The sequence below is a fragment of the Salminus brasiliensis genome, chromosome 11 (genome assembly GCF_030463535.1).
Source record: "Salminus brasiliensis chromosome 11, fSalBra1.hap2, whole genome shotgun sequence".
Classification (NCBI taxonomy): Eukaryota; Metazoa; Chordata; class Actinopteri; order Characiformes; family Bryconidae; genus Salminus; species Salminus brasiliensis.
Window position 1 is genome coordinate 3,537,353 of NC_132888.1, and position 17,127 is coordinate 3,554,479.

At 41.8% G+C, this 17,127-nt stretch overlaps 1 protein-coding gene across 1 annotated transcript in view; it reads left to right on the top strand.

The window, feature by feature from the left end:
* Positions 1-17,127, top strand: part of dpydb (dihydropyrimidine dehydrogenase b) — a 236,856-nt gene that overhangs the window by 51,608 nt on the left and 168,121 nt on the right. Inside the window, 1 exon segment of the mRNA XM_072691448.1 lies at positions 16,388-16,498. Coding sequence (XP_072547549.1) covers positions 16,388-16,498 — 111 coding nt within the window.

Below are 17,127 nucleotides of genomic sequence, written 5' to 3' on the forward strand. Positions count from 1 at the left end.
ACCAAGCTGTTTCAGCAAGGACAGCAGCAGGGTTGCACCCTCTGAACAGCTATTTCAACACTGTTGCAGATCCAACGCTTCAAACCACATCACTTGTGTTCCGCACTCGTCTCCACGTCTTGTCGCTGGGAGGTGACACCAGTTAGCCTAAATCTATAGGGCTGATGTCTTGGCATTCACGGCACGGCATGCGGGATGACATCTCTGCTCAGGTGTGATAAAGCCTCCTCCTCTCTTCTTCTACTTCTTCTTCTTCGTCTCCTCTTTTCCACGGCGACAGGACACGTGCATGAAGAAAGGAGAGAGTGGTTAGTGACATCTCTCATTAGCATTTCTGTTCAGAGGGTGTTATGACTACAGTGACGTGACCTTGGCGTGCAGAGTGCGCTTAAAACATGCTCTAAATGACTCCTGTCTGCCACCCAAAATACCTCACTAAATGTCATAATAATGGCTGTCCACGGGGCAATTAAATCGCCCATTCATTTCGCCGGTGCTGTCAGACGTCTCATTTTAATATCCTGCTTTTTTTTTGTGTCTTCCGGAGAGCGCTAAACGTGCGCCTTTGTGTGTGCTCACGGATTCATTAAAAAAATCCTCCGGGATGGCCATCAGTGTTCGTTAAAAACGAGATTAATGTGGCCATTTACACAAAGGGCTACGGCTCTTTATGTCTGCCCCCCTCCGAAACCCCAGTGACCACTTCCCCGTAATGAGTCAAGTGGCGTGACAGAAAACTGTCAGCTGAAAAGACGAAATTGCAATACGAACGTTATGAAAGCCCCATTAGTTGACAGACATCCATATCATGGGTGTCAGAGGCAGAGATTGTACCTGTTGGAGCTGTCACCGGTGTCGCGGAGAATAAATCCATTTTCTCAAGGGCTGTGAGGAGCTTTCCTTTTTTTCTCCCTCGTTCGGAGATGATTCCGATGAATCTTGCCTTCACCTTTTACAAAAAAAATAAAAAATACAGGTTCTTCAGAGGTTCTCTAGTAAAGGAAGTGGATCTGTGTAGAACACAAAGGACCACTTCAGTGTTTAAATGGTTCTTTTCTGTGATGGATTCTAAAAAAGATGCTCCACATAGACCAAAAAGAAGCTACATATTTACAAACAGCAGGTTCTTCAGATGTTCTTTAGTAAAGGTAGTGGATCTGTGTAGAACACAAAGGATCATCTGAATATGTAAATTGTTCTTTTCTGTGATGGATTCTAAAAAAATTGCCTCCACATAGACCAAAATGTTCTTCAGAGGTTCTCTAGTGAAGGCAGTGGATCTGTGTAGAACACAAAGGATCATTTCAGTGTTAAAATGGTTCTTTTCTTTGATGATTTTGGAAAAAAAGGTCTCCACGTAGGACCAAAAACCTACATATTTACAACAAGCAGGTTCTCCAAGGGTTCTCTAGTGAAGGCAGTGGATCTGTATAGAACACAAGAACATTAATATTGTTCCTATGTTGGATTCTAAAAAATGCTCCACATAGACCAAAAAGCGGCTTATACAAAAAAAGCAGGTTCTCCAAAGGTTCTTTAGGAACGTCAATAGATCTGTATAGAACACAAAGGATCACTCGAATGTCTAAAAGCAGCTTACAGCTTTAAAGAAGCAGGTTCTCCAAGGGTTCTTTAGTAAAGGCAGTGGATCTATATAGAAAACAAAGGATCATTTGAATATTTAAATGGTTCCTTTGGTTCTTCTGGTGATAGATTCTAAAAAAGGTCTCTAAGTAGGACCACAAGGCAACAACCACAGGTTCTCCAAGGGTTCTCTAGTGAAGGCAGTGGATCTGTATAGAGCACAAAGAATCCCTTCAGTGTTAAAATGGTCCTTTTCTGTGATGGTTTCTAAAAATATGGCCCACATAGACCAAAAAGCTACATATTTACCAAAAGTGGGTTCTTCAGAGGTTCTCTAGTGAAGGAAGAGGATCTGTATCGCACACAAAGAACCACTTGAACATTATTATTCTTCTTTTCTTTGTTGGATTAAAAAAAAAAGGCTCCAGACCAAAAAGCGGCTTACACCTTAAAAAAATGAGGTTCTCCAAAGGTTCTTTAGTCGAGGGAAAAGATCTGTCTAGAACACAAACTTTAATATTTGAAGGTTTCTGGGCTTTTGGCTATAGACTAGAAAACAGGTTCTTCAAGGGTTCCTGATTACAGGCATTTTCTGTAGAACCATCCCGAATGTTTGCAGGACTGTTTGCTTGTACATGACAACCACCTAGCAACCACTTAGCAACACCATACCAACCACCTAGCAGTAAGTAACCACTAGTACAAAAGCACTAACCAGTCGTACATCCACTGTGTTTCCTCAGGGAATCCTCTTTTTATGGTCTTTTAATATTATCAGAACATTTCGGTCAGTTTGGGAGAGCCGGTTACTGAAGTGGGTTGTCTCTCAGGTTCCACTGGGCCCAGTCATACCACTGCCACTGGTTAGGAAGTACAGTCGTACAGTCGTCCTCTACAGTACTGGCTCATTTAAAGGTTCTTAAGAGAACTAAAAGTGGCTCTTTTTGTGGGATTGCTCCAGGGAACCCTTTCTGCCACCTTTATTTTTAAGGGTGTTGTTGATCACACTGCCTCAGGCTCTTTCTCTTTTCCAGCTCTCTTAAACGTGAGGCTGATGATCAAGTTTGGGGATTGACTGCATGCTGTACTGGCTGTGCGGCTGACAAGACAAAACGTCCAGCCATAAGTTTATAAAGTCCAGCACTGCGTCACCAACCTGCAGTTAGAGCTGCAGTATAGTGACAAAAGTATTGGGACGCCTGCTTCAAACGTATTAAAAAGGGTTTCTCCTGCTGTTGTTGTTGAGTCTCTATTGTCCAGAGCTTTCTACTAGATATTGGAGGAGCATTGCTGTGAGAATTTGATTGCATTCAGCAACAAGCAACAATCAGTTTGACCACCACCTCACCGCATCCCAAAAGTACTGCATAGAACTCACACCTGGCATTATTAGGCAGCATGGTGCCAATAGGGTCATGTTTATCTACTCTACTGGGACTAGCCAAGCTGTGTGTGTGTGCATTTGCACATCTGTGTCAGCAATGGGCTAAATACTTGGACATGTAGTGTACCTGCGCTAACTCCACCAGTTCATGAACCTTCATGAGTCAATCATTATCCCACTTCCAGGGGTGGAGGGTTGAGTAATCTCATAGAAGAACAGTAACTACCCCCCCCCCCACCACCACACCCCCCCAACCCCCACCCCTCGCCTCTGGTCTACGCTGACTGGCACGTTTTTTTTTCCCCCTCTCTCTCTCTATATCTCTCGCTCTCTCTCTCCCCCTCCCCGTCTCGTTTCCCGTGGAACACATGATAGTTTGAACTTGTTATCCTCCCATTACGCCTCCCCTCCGTTAGAGATCAGTCATAAGTGAGCTGTTTATCTCTCCGCTCTCTTTGTCACATCTCCCCTCCTCTTTCAGGGCGACGATAAAGAGGCTTTTACCTCAAAAGAGGTGCTGACACAGTGCCTGATAAAAGCAATCCCCAAAATCTCACACCTAGACGGAAATGAAGCAGGAGGTTCTGTCTGACTTACACACTGAAAGCATGTCTGCGTTAATCACAGCGGGTTCTAGGTTCAGTTGGGGTGAGGACGTCGGTATGTCTCTGAATGTCTCTGACTCTGGTCTGTTGGGTTTCATATTCAAATTAAGTTCATTAAATGACGAAGTACTTGATATGAACGCATATACTATATTGACAAAAGTATTGGGACACTTATTTATACAAATTACTGTGAGAGTTTCATCCCAAAACTACTGGATGGAGCTCTACCATCCATCATTCCAGAGAACACAGATCTTCCACTGCTCCACAGCTCCTCAATGCTGGGGGGCTTTATAGCCCACGCCTTTAGCCCACGCCTGGCATTAGGCAGCATGGTGCCAATACCTACCAATACCTAATGTTTACCTGCTCCAGGGAGTCCTATTCAATTGGCAGTACTTCTCTATAGGGACGAGACCAATATGATACCTCAATAGGTCATATGTTTTAGTACAAGCATACGACCTGTTTGGCCTTTTTTCTTCATCCGTCCACTAGTCGTGCTGTTGAGCAAAATACACACAATGACACACACCCGTGCACGAAGAATAATCGATAAAACAGTGCTGGGAGATAGAGCGGGGCAATATGACAATATTTTTTTCGTATCGTGATCAATTTTGGTATCGTGGTACGTAGTTTTGCTTTTATGAGTGTATCGTTTATATCGCCAGTGCTTTAAAAAGATGATTAACTGCACGTTTCATTACAAAGAGTGTAATCAGTGTTTTAATTTAATTGAATGTAGTGCAGCATATTAAATATAGTAAATGTCATGGTGCTCAGTATGGGAGAGTATTTAGATAGCATTTTTTTTTATTTTACGCTGTTGGTGAATTTTGTCTATGTGACAAATATTGTGATAAATACCGTATATCAGAGAAAAATTATAAAACATAATGATAAAAATGTTCCATATTCACCAGCTCTGATGGGAGATTATATAGGATAAAATCCTGCTTTTTTGGAGATAAAAAAAAATACAGAATGATTTGGCGTCCTGAAGTTGGCACATGTCCTTCACCAATAATTTCGGAAAGAACACTCACAAGGAACTGCAGAACATCAACATAAGGAGTAGAGTATCACGCTTTATTGTCCGGGGACTCATACATAATACATAAATATGTCATAATTTGTTATTATAATACAAAAGTTGTCATAATGTTATTTTCACGTTAACTACTTACGTTAACTAAAACGCCCAAGGCTCCACCAGGCCGAAGGTGTTATTACAAAACTGTAATACTAAAAAGTTCCTGTAGTTACTGAGTAATACACCTTAGTGTGTGATACGCCTCGGAGTGTTTAGGGGTTAAAGGTGAGGTTTTAGATGTATTTTATATTTGATACAGTTTCTGTTGGTCTAACTTTTATGTTTATTGTTTACACAGGGGTCTTAATGTATGTTCACACCGCCAGCGACTACCGCTTGCCCATTACCTTTGGGCGTCCATAAACTTAGGCCAACCATTCTTTGCTGTGGTTTTAATAACGACAAAGAACCCAGCTAAGACCGTCTACTGGCACCTTCCCGTCTGATTTGTACCACAAATCAGACACCAATCCTGGATCTGTGCTTAGTGCATCACGGTCTGTGCAGCCAGACTGAGAGCACAACTGCCACCATGTTTATCTGAGTGTACAAAGCAACTCAAGCTTGGGTGAGTTGGTGCAGGAGCTGGCAGCTCCATCCCTAGTAGAGCAGATATCTAGAACGTAATAAGGAGCACTGATTCCCAATGGCAGCCTGCAGCACTCTGCTGAGTTGTTATTGGTTATCACCACATCGTTTGTACCTAATTTGCATAAAGTTAAACTCCACCCAGTTTGCGCCTCCAACATACGCTATTGCCGGCCATCGCTGACTCTCATTGAAAATGAATGTGTACATCATGGCTGCTGGTGTGAACGTAGCTTTAAGGTCCTACACCATCTCCAAATCTCCAAATTATTGGTGATATTTTTGCTGATATTGGCCGATAATAATGACCAAACCATGTATAGCCTTTCTTTTTGAGCCTTGGTTCTTCTCAGTGCTATTGTCAGCTTTTGGCCTGCTCAGATTTCTGTAAAGCTGCACTTAAATGTCCAAATATTTGTGGACACCCATTCAAATCAACGCATTTAGCTACTTTAAGCTGCACTTTTTACTGACACAGATGTGCAAATGCACACACACAGCTTGTCTAGTCCCTGTAGAGAAGTACTACCAATAGAATAGGACTCTCTAGAGCAGATAAACATGATGAACCTATTGGTACCATGCTACCTAATGCCAGACGTGGGCTAGTAGAGGGGTATAAAGCCCCCCCAGCATTGAGCTGTGGAGCAGTGGAACCATCTAGTACTTTTGATGAGTTGGATGAGTTGGGGATTCCAGAATGAGGTGTGGAGAGGATCATCATCATCCAACATCCTGACCTCACGTCACGAACGCTCTTGTCGCTGAATGCAATCAGTCAAATCCTCACAGCAATGCTTAGAACAATCCTCCAAAATCTAGTAGAAAGCAATCCTTCTTCCCTGGACAGTAGAGACAGTTACTCTAACAAAAGCAGGAGAAGCTCTTTTTAATACCTTTAATACACTGAATGATCAGGTGTCCCAATACTTTTGTCCAAATTGTGTAAACACGTGTGAGAGGACCACCGTCATCCTGTCACTCTTTAATGAGCTGTATGCGTTTCTATAAGTATGTAACCAAACTGAATGATATTCTGGACATGGCTTGAGTGTTGCTGGACTGCCGGAGCTCCGCGGCTTCATTTCGGTTATGTAGGATCAATTCCTGTATTGATCTTGAGCTAAAGGCCTGGCCAACAATCTCCAGAGTCCAGCTTTAACTATTCTGCCTCAGGCAGGGAGAAGGATTTGTTATGAAAGATGAAGTGCCTCATGGAACGGTGTTAAGTCCCCTACAGTTGCGTGGTTGTATTCAGTGTCTTTGGTGGATTCAGAATGTCTTATAGATTTAGAAAGGTTGTGGAAAGTGATTCCAGGTTATAGCGTTTATATTGATCCAGTAGGGAGGCTGGAAAGAGAGGGGAAGCATGCCTGGGTGAAACCTACAGTTTGTAAACTGGCTTTGGCGTTTCTTCCAAACAGAGATGCTGAGAGATCAATTACAGTTGACCTATCCATGCCCTGACCACAAGGTGCGACAAGCTTTACAGAGCAGACCAGAATATTAATAACACACTCTAAATGTAGGTATTGTGATATACACTGATGCAGAGCTACAGTCTCTCATTAGGGTGAATATTAATAACGCTCTAAATGTAGGTATTGTGATATACACTGAGGAGGCGGAGCTACAGTCACTCATTAGGGTGAATATTAATAACGCTCTAAATGTAGGTATTGTGATATACACTGAGGAGGCGGAGCTACAGTCTCTCATTAGGGTGAATATTAATAACGCTCTAAATGTAGGTATTGTGATATACACTAAGGCGGAGCTACAGTCTCTCATTAAAGGGAATATTAATAACGCTCTAAATGTAGGAATTGTGATATACACTGAGGAGGCGGAGCTACAGTCTCTCATTAGGGTGAATATTAATAACATACTCTAAATGTAGGTATTGTGATATACACTGATGCAGAGCTACAGTCTCTCATTAGGGTGAATATTAATAACGCTCTAAATGTAGGTATTGTGATATACACTGATGCAGAGCTACAGTCTCTCATTAGGGTGAATATTAATAACGCTCTAAATGTAGGTATTGTGATATACACTGAGGAGGCGGAGCTACAGTCACTCATTAGGGTGAATATTAATAACGCTCTAAATGTAGGTATTGTGATATACACTGAGGAGGCGGAGCTACAGTCTCTCATTAGGGTGAATATTAATAACGCTCTAAATGTAGGTATTGTGATATACACTAAGGCGGAGCTACAGTCTCTCATTAAAGGGAATATTAATAACGCTCTAAATGTAGGAATTGTGATATACACTGAGGAGGCGGAGCTACAGTCTCTCATTAGGGTGAATATTAATAACATACTCTAAATGTAGGTATTGTGATATACACTGAGGAGGCGGAGCTACAGTCTCTCATTAGGGTGAATATTAATGCTCTAAATGTAGGTATTGTGATACACTGAGGAGGAGGAGCTACAGTCTCTCATTAGGGTGAATGTTAATAACATACTCTAAATGTAGGTATTGTGATATACACTGAGGAGGTGGAGCTACAGCCTCTCATTAGTGTTGAATATTAATAACGCTCTAAATGTAGGTATTGTGATATACACTGAGGAGGCGGAGCTACAGTCTCTCATTAGGGTGAATATTAATGCTCTAAATGTAGGTATTGTGATATACACTGAGGAGGCGGAGCTACAGTCTCTCATTAGGGTAAATATTAATAACGCTCTAAATGTAGGTGTTGTGATATACACTGAGGAGGCGGAGCTACAGTCTCTCATTAGGGTGAATATTAATAACATACTCTAAATGTAGGTATTATGATATACACTGAGGAGGCGGAGCTACAGTCTCTCATTAGGGTGAATATTAATGCTCTAAATGTAGGTATTGTGATACACTGAGGAGGCGGAGCTACAGTCTCTCATTAGGGTGAATATTAATAACATACTCTAAATGTAGGTATTGTGATATACACTGAGGAGGCGGAGCTACAGTCTCTCATTAGGGTGAATATTAATAACGCTCTAAATGTAGGTGTTGTGATATACACTGAGGAGGCGGAGCTACAGTCTCTCATTAGGGTGAATATTAATAACATACTCTAAATGTAGGTATTGTGATATACACTGAGGAGGCGGAGCTACAGTCTCTCATTGGGTGAATATTAATAACGCTCTAAATGTAGGTATGGTGATACACACTGAGGAGGTGGAGCTACAGTCTCTGATTAGGGTGAATATTAATAACGCTCTAAATGTAGGTATTGTGATATACACTGAGGAGGCGGAGCTACAGTCTCTCATTAGGGTGAATATTAATAACGCTCTAAATGTAGGTATTGTGATATACACTGAGGAGGCGGAGCTACAGTCTCTCATTAGGGTGAATATTAATAACGCTCTAAATGTAGGTATTGTGATATACACTGAGGAGGCGGAGCTACAGTCTCTCATTAGGGTGAATATTAATGCTCTAAATGTAGGTATTGTGATATACACTGAGGAGGTGGAGCTACAGCTACTATTTTGCAACCATTTCTTAGACTGAGCGCATTTCTGGGTGGAGCAATGCCGTGTCAATTGAAAAGCAGTAATTTAGCATCATATATAATGCGATTACCCTGAAAAAGTCCCGATCTGAGTCCGAACTGCGAGCTCTGTAAGGTTAGATTGTCTCCGGACCGCAGCCTGTGCTCTAAAGTTCAGCGCAGTGAAAATCTAAACCTCGGAGAAGAACACTCCGCTCTAAAAAACAGCACTTTCCACACACACAGCCTTTATGAATGATATCAGTGGACAGCTTGTTCTGCCCTTCAATAATATTCACTGCTCTTTTTTTCCATATCGGGAGCAGATTCTGCTTACTTTGGCAGCGAAACAGCTCGTATTGATTAGTTGTCTCTGTGGATCAGTGTGATCAGCGGAGAGTGATAAAGGCAACCTCCAATGGCCCTCTGGGGAACACAACACACACATTCACACACACACACACACACACACTCACAAATGCATACACATCTGACTGGCCTTATCTTCTTTTTTTAGGTTAAGGACTATGGATTTAAGCAGCGTGTTCATTCCCCCTATCCTCTGCATGCATTTACACACAGATCTGCTCCTGCTGGACAGTTTACAGTGTTTTACTGTAAAAATAGTCTGAGTGTCCAAACTACCCATCCACATTAAGCAGATCTGTTGCTAGCCCCCTTATACTGCAGTACCCTCAGTGGCCACCGTTTCTGTCCTTTAATGTAGTCGTCTTTCTTAATAAGCTGGTGCCTCAGATGTTGCGAATTTTGGATTCCTAGATTCTCAGTCTGACCAAGTGAATAGATAAATAAGTCACAAACTAGGTATATAGGTCACTTTCTAATGAATGACTGTCTAGTGCCTGGAGAGGAGTACCAATGAACATGACCCTATTGGCACCATGCTGCCTAATGCCAGGTGTGGCATTGAGGAGCTGTGGAGCAGTGGAAAAACTGTGTTCTCTGGAATGATGGTGGTGGTGGAGCTCCATCCAGTACTTTTGGGATGAGTTGGGGATGATGAGGTGGGGTGGTGATCATAATCCAACATCCTGACCTCACTAACACTCTTGTTACTGAATTCAATCAAATCCTCACAGCAATGCTACATCTTCAAAATCTAGTAGAAAGCTTTCTTCCTTCCTGGACAGTAGAGATTACAGTTACTCCAACAAAAGCAGGACCAACTCTTTTTAATAGCCTTAATTTCAGAAGAAACGCTGAATGAGCAGGCGTCCCAATACTTTTGTCCATATAGTGTATTTTATTATTTATTATTTTTGGGATCTTATGGGTGTTTGTCTGTGTTTACATGGCATTATTGGACCCTTTGGTGCAAACGAGGAGGGGGGATCTTCAAGGGTTCTTCCAGGGTTAGTAACGGCAAGAGTTGTATATTCTGTAGAACCGTAACTCGTAGAACCCTTTCTAAATGGCATAAATTGTTCTTTGCCTGGTTACAAGGTGGTTTTGTAAATGGTTCTTTACAGAACTTTTTAAAATGTGTGTTTATATGGCACCGGCAACTATTCCTCTACCATCCTGAGTCAAAGAACACATTTTCAATCGTACATAGAACCCATAGAACCCTACACAGAACAATCTACAAGAGTTTTCTTGTGACCAGGCAAATAAACACTGCCTTTACCAAGGAACGTTAAAGAACCCCCTTGTTAAGAGTGGTGGGAAGGTTTTGAAGTTTGGAATAAGGTGGGTGGTGATCATCAGCCAACATCCTAAACTCACTAACACTCTTGTTATGGAATTCAATCAAATCCTCACAGCAATGCGCCTCCTTAATCTAGTAGAAATCCTTCTTCTTCTCTGGACAGTAGAGATTATAAATGCTCCAACAAAAGCAGGATTAACTCTTTTTAATACCCTTGATCTCAGAAGAAGCAATGAATGAGCAGGTGTCCCAATACTTTTGTCAATTTATTGGATCACAGTATCTTGCTAAGGAGGAGAGCTGTGTACCCAATTTTTTAAATTATTTTTGCTGAACTCGTTCTTTAACTCCACGCTTATGAGACGTACGTGAGGAAACTGCTGTATTTGCAGATATGAACAGAACTCAGTCGAGTGTTTCATGAACACACACACAAAATGTCATGCCATGAAGTGGTAGAAGGGGTTTTCTTCACCTGCAGCTAAAACCTGCTAAAGGCTCGCTTCACGCAAAATCTATATAATCTCTGACTAGAGGTTGTTTAAAAATCACGCCGATGCTTTCCTGGAGCAATCGATTGGCTCAGTATAGATGGATGTGTTTCCACCTACATAATATTGATCTCATAGGCTGAGATGCATGACATTTGACATTGCTCGCGGGAAGTAGTCCTTAGTCTGAAATCACAAATCCATCATGGAAATACAGGAGGATACAGTGAATGCTTGTGCTGTCCAGTGCTCCACTTATTGTTGTCAGTTGACTGTATATATATAGTTGACTATATATATATATATATGTATATATATATATATATATATATATATATATATATATATATATATATATATATATATATACATACAGCATGGATTAATGTATTTAATTTATTTTCTACATCTCTACATGTCCGGCAGTCGTTATATTCCAGGCTTTTCATCAAACAGAGTTCTGCTGAATCTGCAGACTATGACCGGCATAAAGTCCCAACAGCAATGTAAAAGACTAGTGGAGAGCCGGCCGAGACATGAGAGCTGTGAATTGGCCGTCGAGGTTATTTCACCATAGTGATTTCTGAATGCTCTCAAAGTTCAGATATTAGGACTGTCTTTAAATTTCAATAATAACTTCTTTTATTATAATAGTTATAATCATTTATTTACATTATTTGAGCAGTTGTCATTTGTGCAAATAAATAAATGTAAATATTATTTTTTTACTGTGTTAACACTATATTAATACTATATTAATAATAATCTAAATATGAAATATTTTTATTTGGAATTTAGGGGAAATGTTGGTTTGGTTTATGAAATACAATGCAAATGTTAATTTCCCTTAAACACACTGCCTATAAATAATTATACCAGAGAAACTGATCATGTAGGGTGGTCTCTTCATTTTTTTCAGAAGCTGTATATATATATATATATATATATATATATATATATATATATATATATATATATATAAATAACGGCATAATGTTATAATTTTAACATGATATAAACATAAAACAATAACATGTACAAATACTTTGCTCACAAAAGTAAATATAATAATATTAGATAAATAAATTAGTACCCAGCTAACATGATGTATTGAAATCATGGGCTAGGTGGGTTCCAGGTGGGCATGGGCTCTGAGTGGGTTTGTGCATGTGTTGTTACTAGGCCCTTATCTCACATGGGTCCCATCTAGGCCCATGTTTAACCCCTCCTGGGCCCATCACTGACCCTGATGGGCATCCATATGTGGGGCCAACATGGAACCCATGGACAAAACTTTCCCTTTGTTATGGCCGGCAGTAGCTGTTAATTCTAAGGGATAGACCTCAAAATGTGGCCTTCTTGTCTAGCAGTATTACCTACCATATACTCTAGATGGACTAAAGTATTGGGACACATGCTCAATCATTGTTTCTTCTGAGATCAAGGGTATTAAAAAGAGCTGATCCTGCTTTTGTTGGAGTGACTGTCTCTACTGTCCAGAGAAAAAGGCTTCCTACTAGATTTTGGAGGAGGATTGCTGTGAGGATTTGATTGCATTCAGCAATTCAGCATTAGTGATGTCAGGATGTTGGATGATGATCACCACCCCAGTTCATCCCAAAACTACTGGATGGAGCCCCACCATCCATTATTCCAGAGAACACAGCTCTTCCACTGCTCCACAGCTCCTCAATGATGGGGGGCTATATACCCCTCTGCTAGCCCACGCCTGGCTTTAGGTTCATGGTGTTTATCTGCTCCAGATACAGAAGAAGATCAGATAACAGTAGTGTTGCTGACGCTGTAAGTGTTGTTTATACAGTATATATTATACTGTAGTTTGTACAGTGTGTCACTACCAGACATATAAAAAAGGCAGCACCATACAGGCAGGGCAGTCTGCTTTGGCCTGTGAGTTTTGCCTCCAGCTTCTGGGCCAGATTTGTCCTCTGTGCCCTCTGATAAAGCGCAGTGATCTACACCTGTTCCATATGTGTCCCACCATCAATAATTTAGCTCTGCACAGGCCAGGGAGAAAATACCAGCTTTTCTGTGGAAGAGGGGTTCAACTGAGGTCTTATAGTGAGGCTGGAGGTCTGAAAGAAAATCGATATATATATATATATATATATATATATATATAGTGATGCTAATGCTGGCATGCTCTTATTTTGTAGACGTTTTATTGACATAGATGCTTATGGGGGGATTCTAATAGTTGACACCCCTTCTAATAAATAAATTCAGCTACTTTAAGTTGCACCCATTGCTGAAACAGACGTGCACATGCACAAACACACACAGCTTGTCTAGTCCCTGTAGAGAAGAAGTACTGCCAATAGAATAGGACTCTCTGGAGCAGATAAACCTATGAACCTATTGGCACCATGCTGACAAAATGCTGCCAGGCCAGGGCAGTCGAGTCGAGGGGTATAAAACCCCCCAGCATTAAGGAGCTGTGGATCAGTGGAAGAACTGTGTTCTCTGGAATGATGGATGGTGGTGGAGCTCCATCCAGGACTTTTGGGATGAGTTGGGGATCTGGGGCTCTTGTCACTGAATGCGGTCAACTCCTCACAGCAATGAATGAGCAGGTGTCCCAATACTTTTGTCCATATATTGTTATATACCTTATAACACAGTTGGGACATATCCTGTGGCTTGAAGGTCTCCATCATTCCAGATTTCCAGCAGAACTACAGAACGTGAGTGAGTGTGTGTGTGTGTGTAAGGAGAGGTGTAAGTTGTGTATTTTGAGGATATATTTTTCCCCGGCAGGCTCGGGCTGAGCTGGCGGTGGCACGGTATGGCAGGCCAGCGTTTTTCAATTTGCTCCTGGCCTCCTGTTCTGCCCTTTTGTCAGATTGTGTTTCTGCACAGTGAAATGACTGTGGACATGCTACTCTTTTACACTACGAAGAGCATGAAATTGGTATTAGTGTGGCAGTAATGGTTGCTTCCCCCTCTCTTGTTCCTTTCACCCTCAGTAAACTGCCTGTTAATTGTGTTTGCCATTAAAAGATCCCACACTGGTTCCTGTCTGCAGCACTGGGTGTGTGTGTGTGTGTGTGTGTGCTGGGGTAATTTGACTGGCAGGCGTGAAGAGGCTGTGTGTGTTGGAAATGAAGGCTGCTCCTGGATCAAATGATCAGCGTCCTCATTTCACACTTTGCTGTCTTTCATTTAGGGCCCTGCTTTACTGGCCCTTCACTCTGGAGTTCAGCTCAGCGTTGCCGTCGGAGCTCTTTTGAAGGACACCGGTCAGATGTTTCATGCTGGCTCGTCTTATATGCTCTGATATGCAGAGGAGTCAAGTAATGAAGTACAAATACTTAGTTATCTTACTTAAGTAGAAATGTTGGTTATCTAAACTTTCTCCTCCTTACATTTTAAAAACAGCCTCGTTCCTCCTATTTCATTTCCCTTTGTTTTCATTCCGGCTCGTCATCAATAAAAACCCTCTCCAGATAAATCGTGAGAGTCTGATCCTGATTGGATGAGAAGTATAAACAGACACCATTCTGACTCCCTATTGGTTTATAAGCGATCCATCACACCTGCACATGTCCCGTCACTCTCCAGCGAGCTCACAGCAGACGTCTGTAGTCTAGTATGAAGACTGTGTCCGTGGCAGAGACTCAAGAGAGCTGCAGTGAAACGTCCCGACTGAGCCCCACATTTACATTCCAATAAAGCTTATTGATCACACGCCTCTGAAGTCTGACTTTCTGCAGCTTTACAGAACTTCTAGACAACGACTCCTCATATTTTCCTCCATGAAGCTCATGTTAATGCTCAGTAGAGCACAGAGACGCTCCTTTAATAGAGCTGATATTACTGAAATGCTTCATTTTCAATGGGCAGATCTGCAGCTGAAACAGGAGCCTAGTGCAGCCCAACATTTTTAACATCAACATTTTAATAGATCATTCTCCTCATTATGGCTTTTAGAGAAATGGGGTTTTGGGGAGGGGGTGGGGGGGTAGTGCACTATAGACCCCTGTGGTGCGGCCTAAGCTTTCGGCCTTTGTTTTTCTTCCATTGCTTTTACTTTTCTACTTGAAGTCGTTCTGAAACCAGTACTTTTACACTTTTACTGGAGTAAAAAGCTTCAGTTGATACTTCAGCTTCTAGAGAAGTCTTTTAAAACCTAGTATCTCTTTTACATTATAACTTTTTAATAGAACATTTCAGTACCACATATGAAAGCGGGGAAAGAGTGGCAAAAAGACAGACTGAGTGGGAGGGTTAGCGTTCAGTGTGAATTCTGCGTGTCGTTGCGAATTTGGTGACAAGTTCAAGAAAAAGGATAAGCAAGCAAACCTGGATGAGCCAGTCTACTGAATGAGCCTGAAAACAGTGGGAGACCCTCTTGAGACCCTTCCCCTCTGCAGATATGAGGCTTTATACTCTAAACAGGTGTGATTCGAGCCTCAGTTAGCTGGACGGTCCATGGTCCGTTGGTTCTTTGGTCATTTGGATGGGTCGCTGTCGAGTCCAGCTGCCTTCAACTTGAGCAGACAGTTGCTGGGTTCAGTCCCGGTTTGACCTGTATTCCCTAAAGGGGGTGTATCCAGCAGGGGTGGAACGTGGCGTCAATGAATACCCTCTATTGGGGTACTGTTGCATTTGCCCGACCAGTGGGGAGGGTCATGTTGTTACCCACTACTCTAAATACCAGCCAGTATTCAGTATTCATGTTTTCGGGGTCCTACAGAGTGCCATGCTCTTGCCCTTCATCTGTTGTAGTGGGTTTTCATTCGTTTTTAGGTTTTTGGGGTCAAGCAGCTTGGGTTCAGAAGTTCTTCTTGGTTGAAGTTCATGTTCTGATCATGTGGAAGTGTTCTTGATAGCTGAGCTTTCTGCATTCTTTACAGTCTACCAAGTACAAGTGGCATAAAGTGGCTTATGGAATGGCTCTGTGCAGAAAGGCAAGGCTTTTCTGACTTTATTCAATAGAAAATCAGAGCATATGGGCGCATTCTTGACTGGTGAACTTTGTGCTGTTCTTTAAACTCTACCAAGTACAAGTGGCTTTTAAAAGCAGGGCATTCAATTCTTTTATTTTAACTTCTGATCATTTGAACGTGTCCTCAATCAATGAGCCTTGGTGCATACTTTATACTGTTCCAAGGCCAATCGAGTCTTATTTGAAAGGCATTGGTCAGACGTGTCTTAACGGCTTCGTTTATTTATTCATTTGCAGTTCTGAGCGTATGGAAATGTTCTTCATTGACAAACTGCTGCATGCTTTAGAATAATCTAGCAACGGCAAACGACTTTAAAGTTTCTACTTTCTTAAATGTAGCAGATTTATTACGCTGCAGATCCAGGCCGCACCTTTCAGGAGCCGACAAAATCAATTAGATATGATGTGTTTTTAAAAAAAAAGGGATTTGGGCGAACTCTGCTGTTAAATATTTAGTTTGAATCTCATATATCCTCGTGAATTTCCCCCACAGAGTATTCTGGCTCTGAACCCAAGGGTGAAGACGCATGCCAACGTTTATTCCACTGCCACCAAGAAGAAGGAGAAGACGCACTGGAAGAGGAACCCCGAGAGGAGCTGTGAGGTAAGTGTGTAGCCTCAGAAATCTTCTCAGGGACGGGCGGAGAGTAGAGATGGTCATTTTGTTTCATGACACTAGCTCCGCCCCTTTCTGTTGAAGTTAGAAGAAGTGTTCAGCCAATTAAAACCGAGCTCATTTAGATATAAAGTTGGGGTTGGGTGTTTAGAAGTCTCCGGGCAATATGGCTGCCTTCCAAAAGCAGGGTTGCGATGTAATTAAACAAGGCTTAGGCAGTATAGCAGTAGTACCATATACCGTAGTATTTGAAAACGTTGATGGTATCTCCAAATGAGGACATGTCTGATCATTCCCCCTTTATCCTATAAACAGGTGGGATTTGAACCTCAGGTTCAAATAATAATAATAATAATAATAATAATAATAATAATAAAATAATTCTCTATTATGAAAACTGTGCATAATCAGCCATAACATTAAAACCACCTGCCCAATATTGTGAAGCTCCCCTTCATGCTGCCAAAACAGCCCTGACCAGTCAAGGCATGGACTCCACAAGACCTCTGAAGGTGTCCTGTGGTATCTGGAACCACCAAGTTGTGGTAAGATGTGAAGTGAGTGAGGCCTCCATGAGCATCAATGAGAGCCTTGGGTGCCCAGGACCCTGTCGCTGG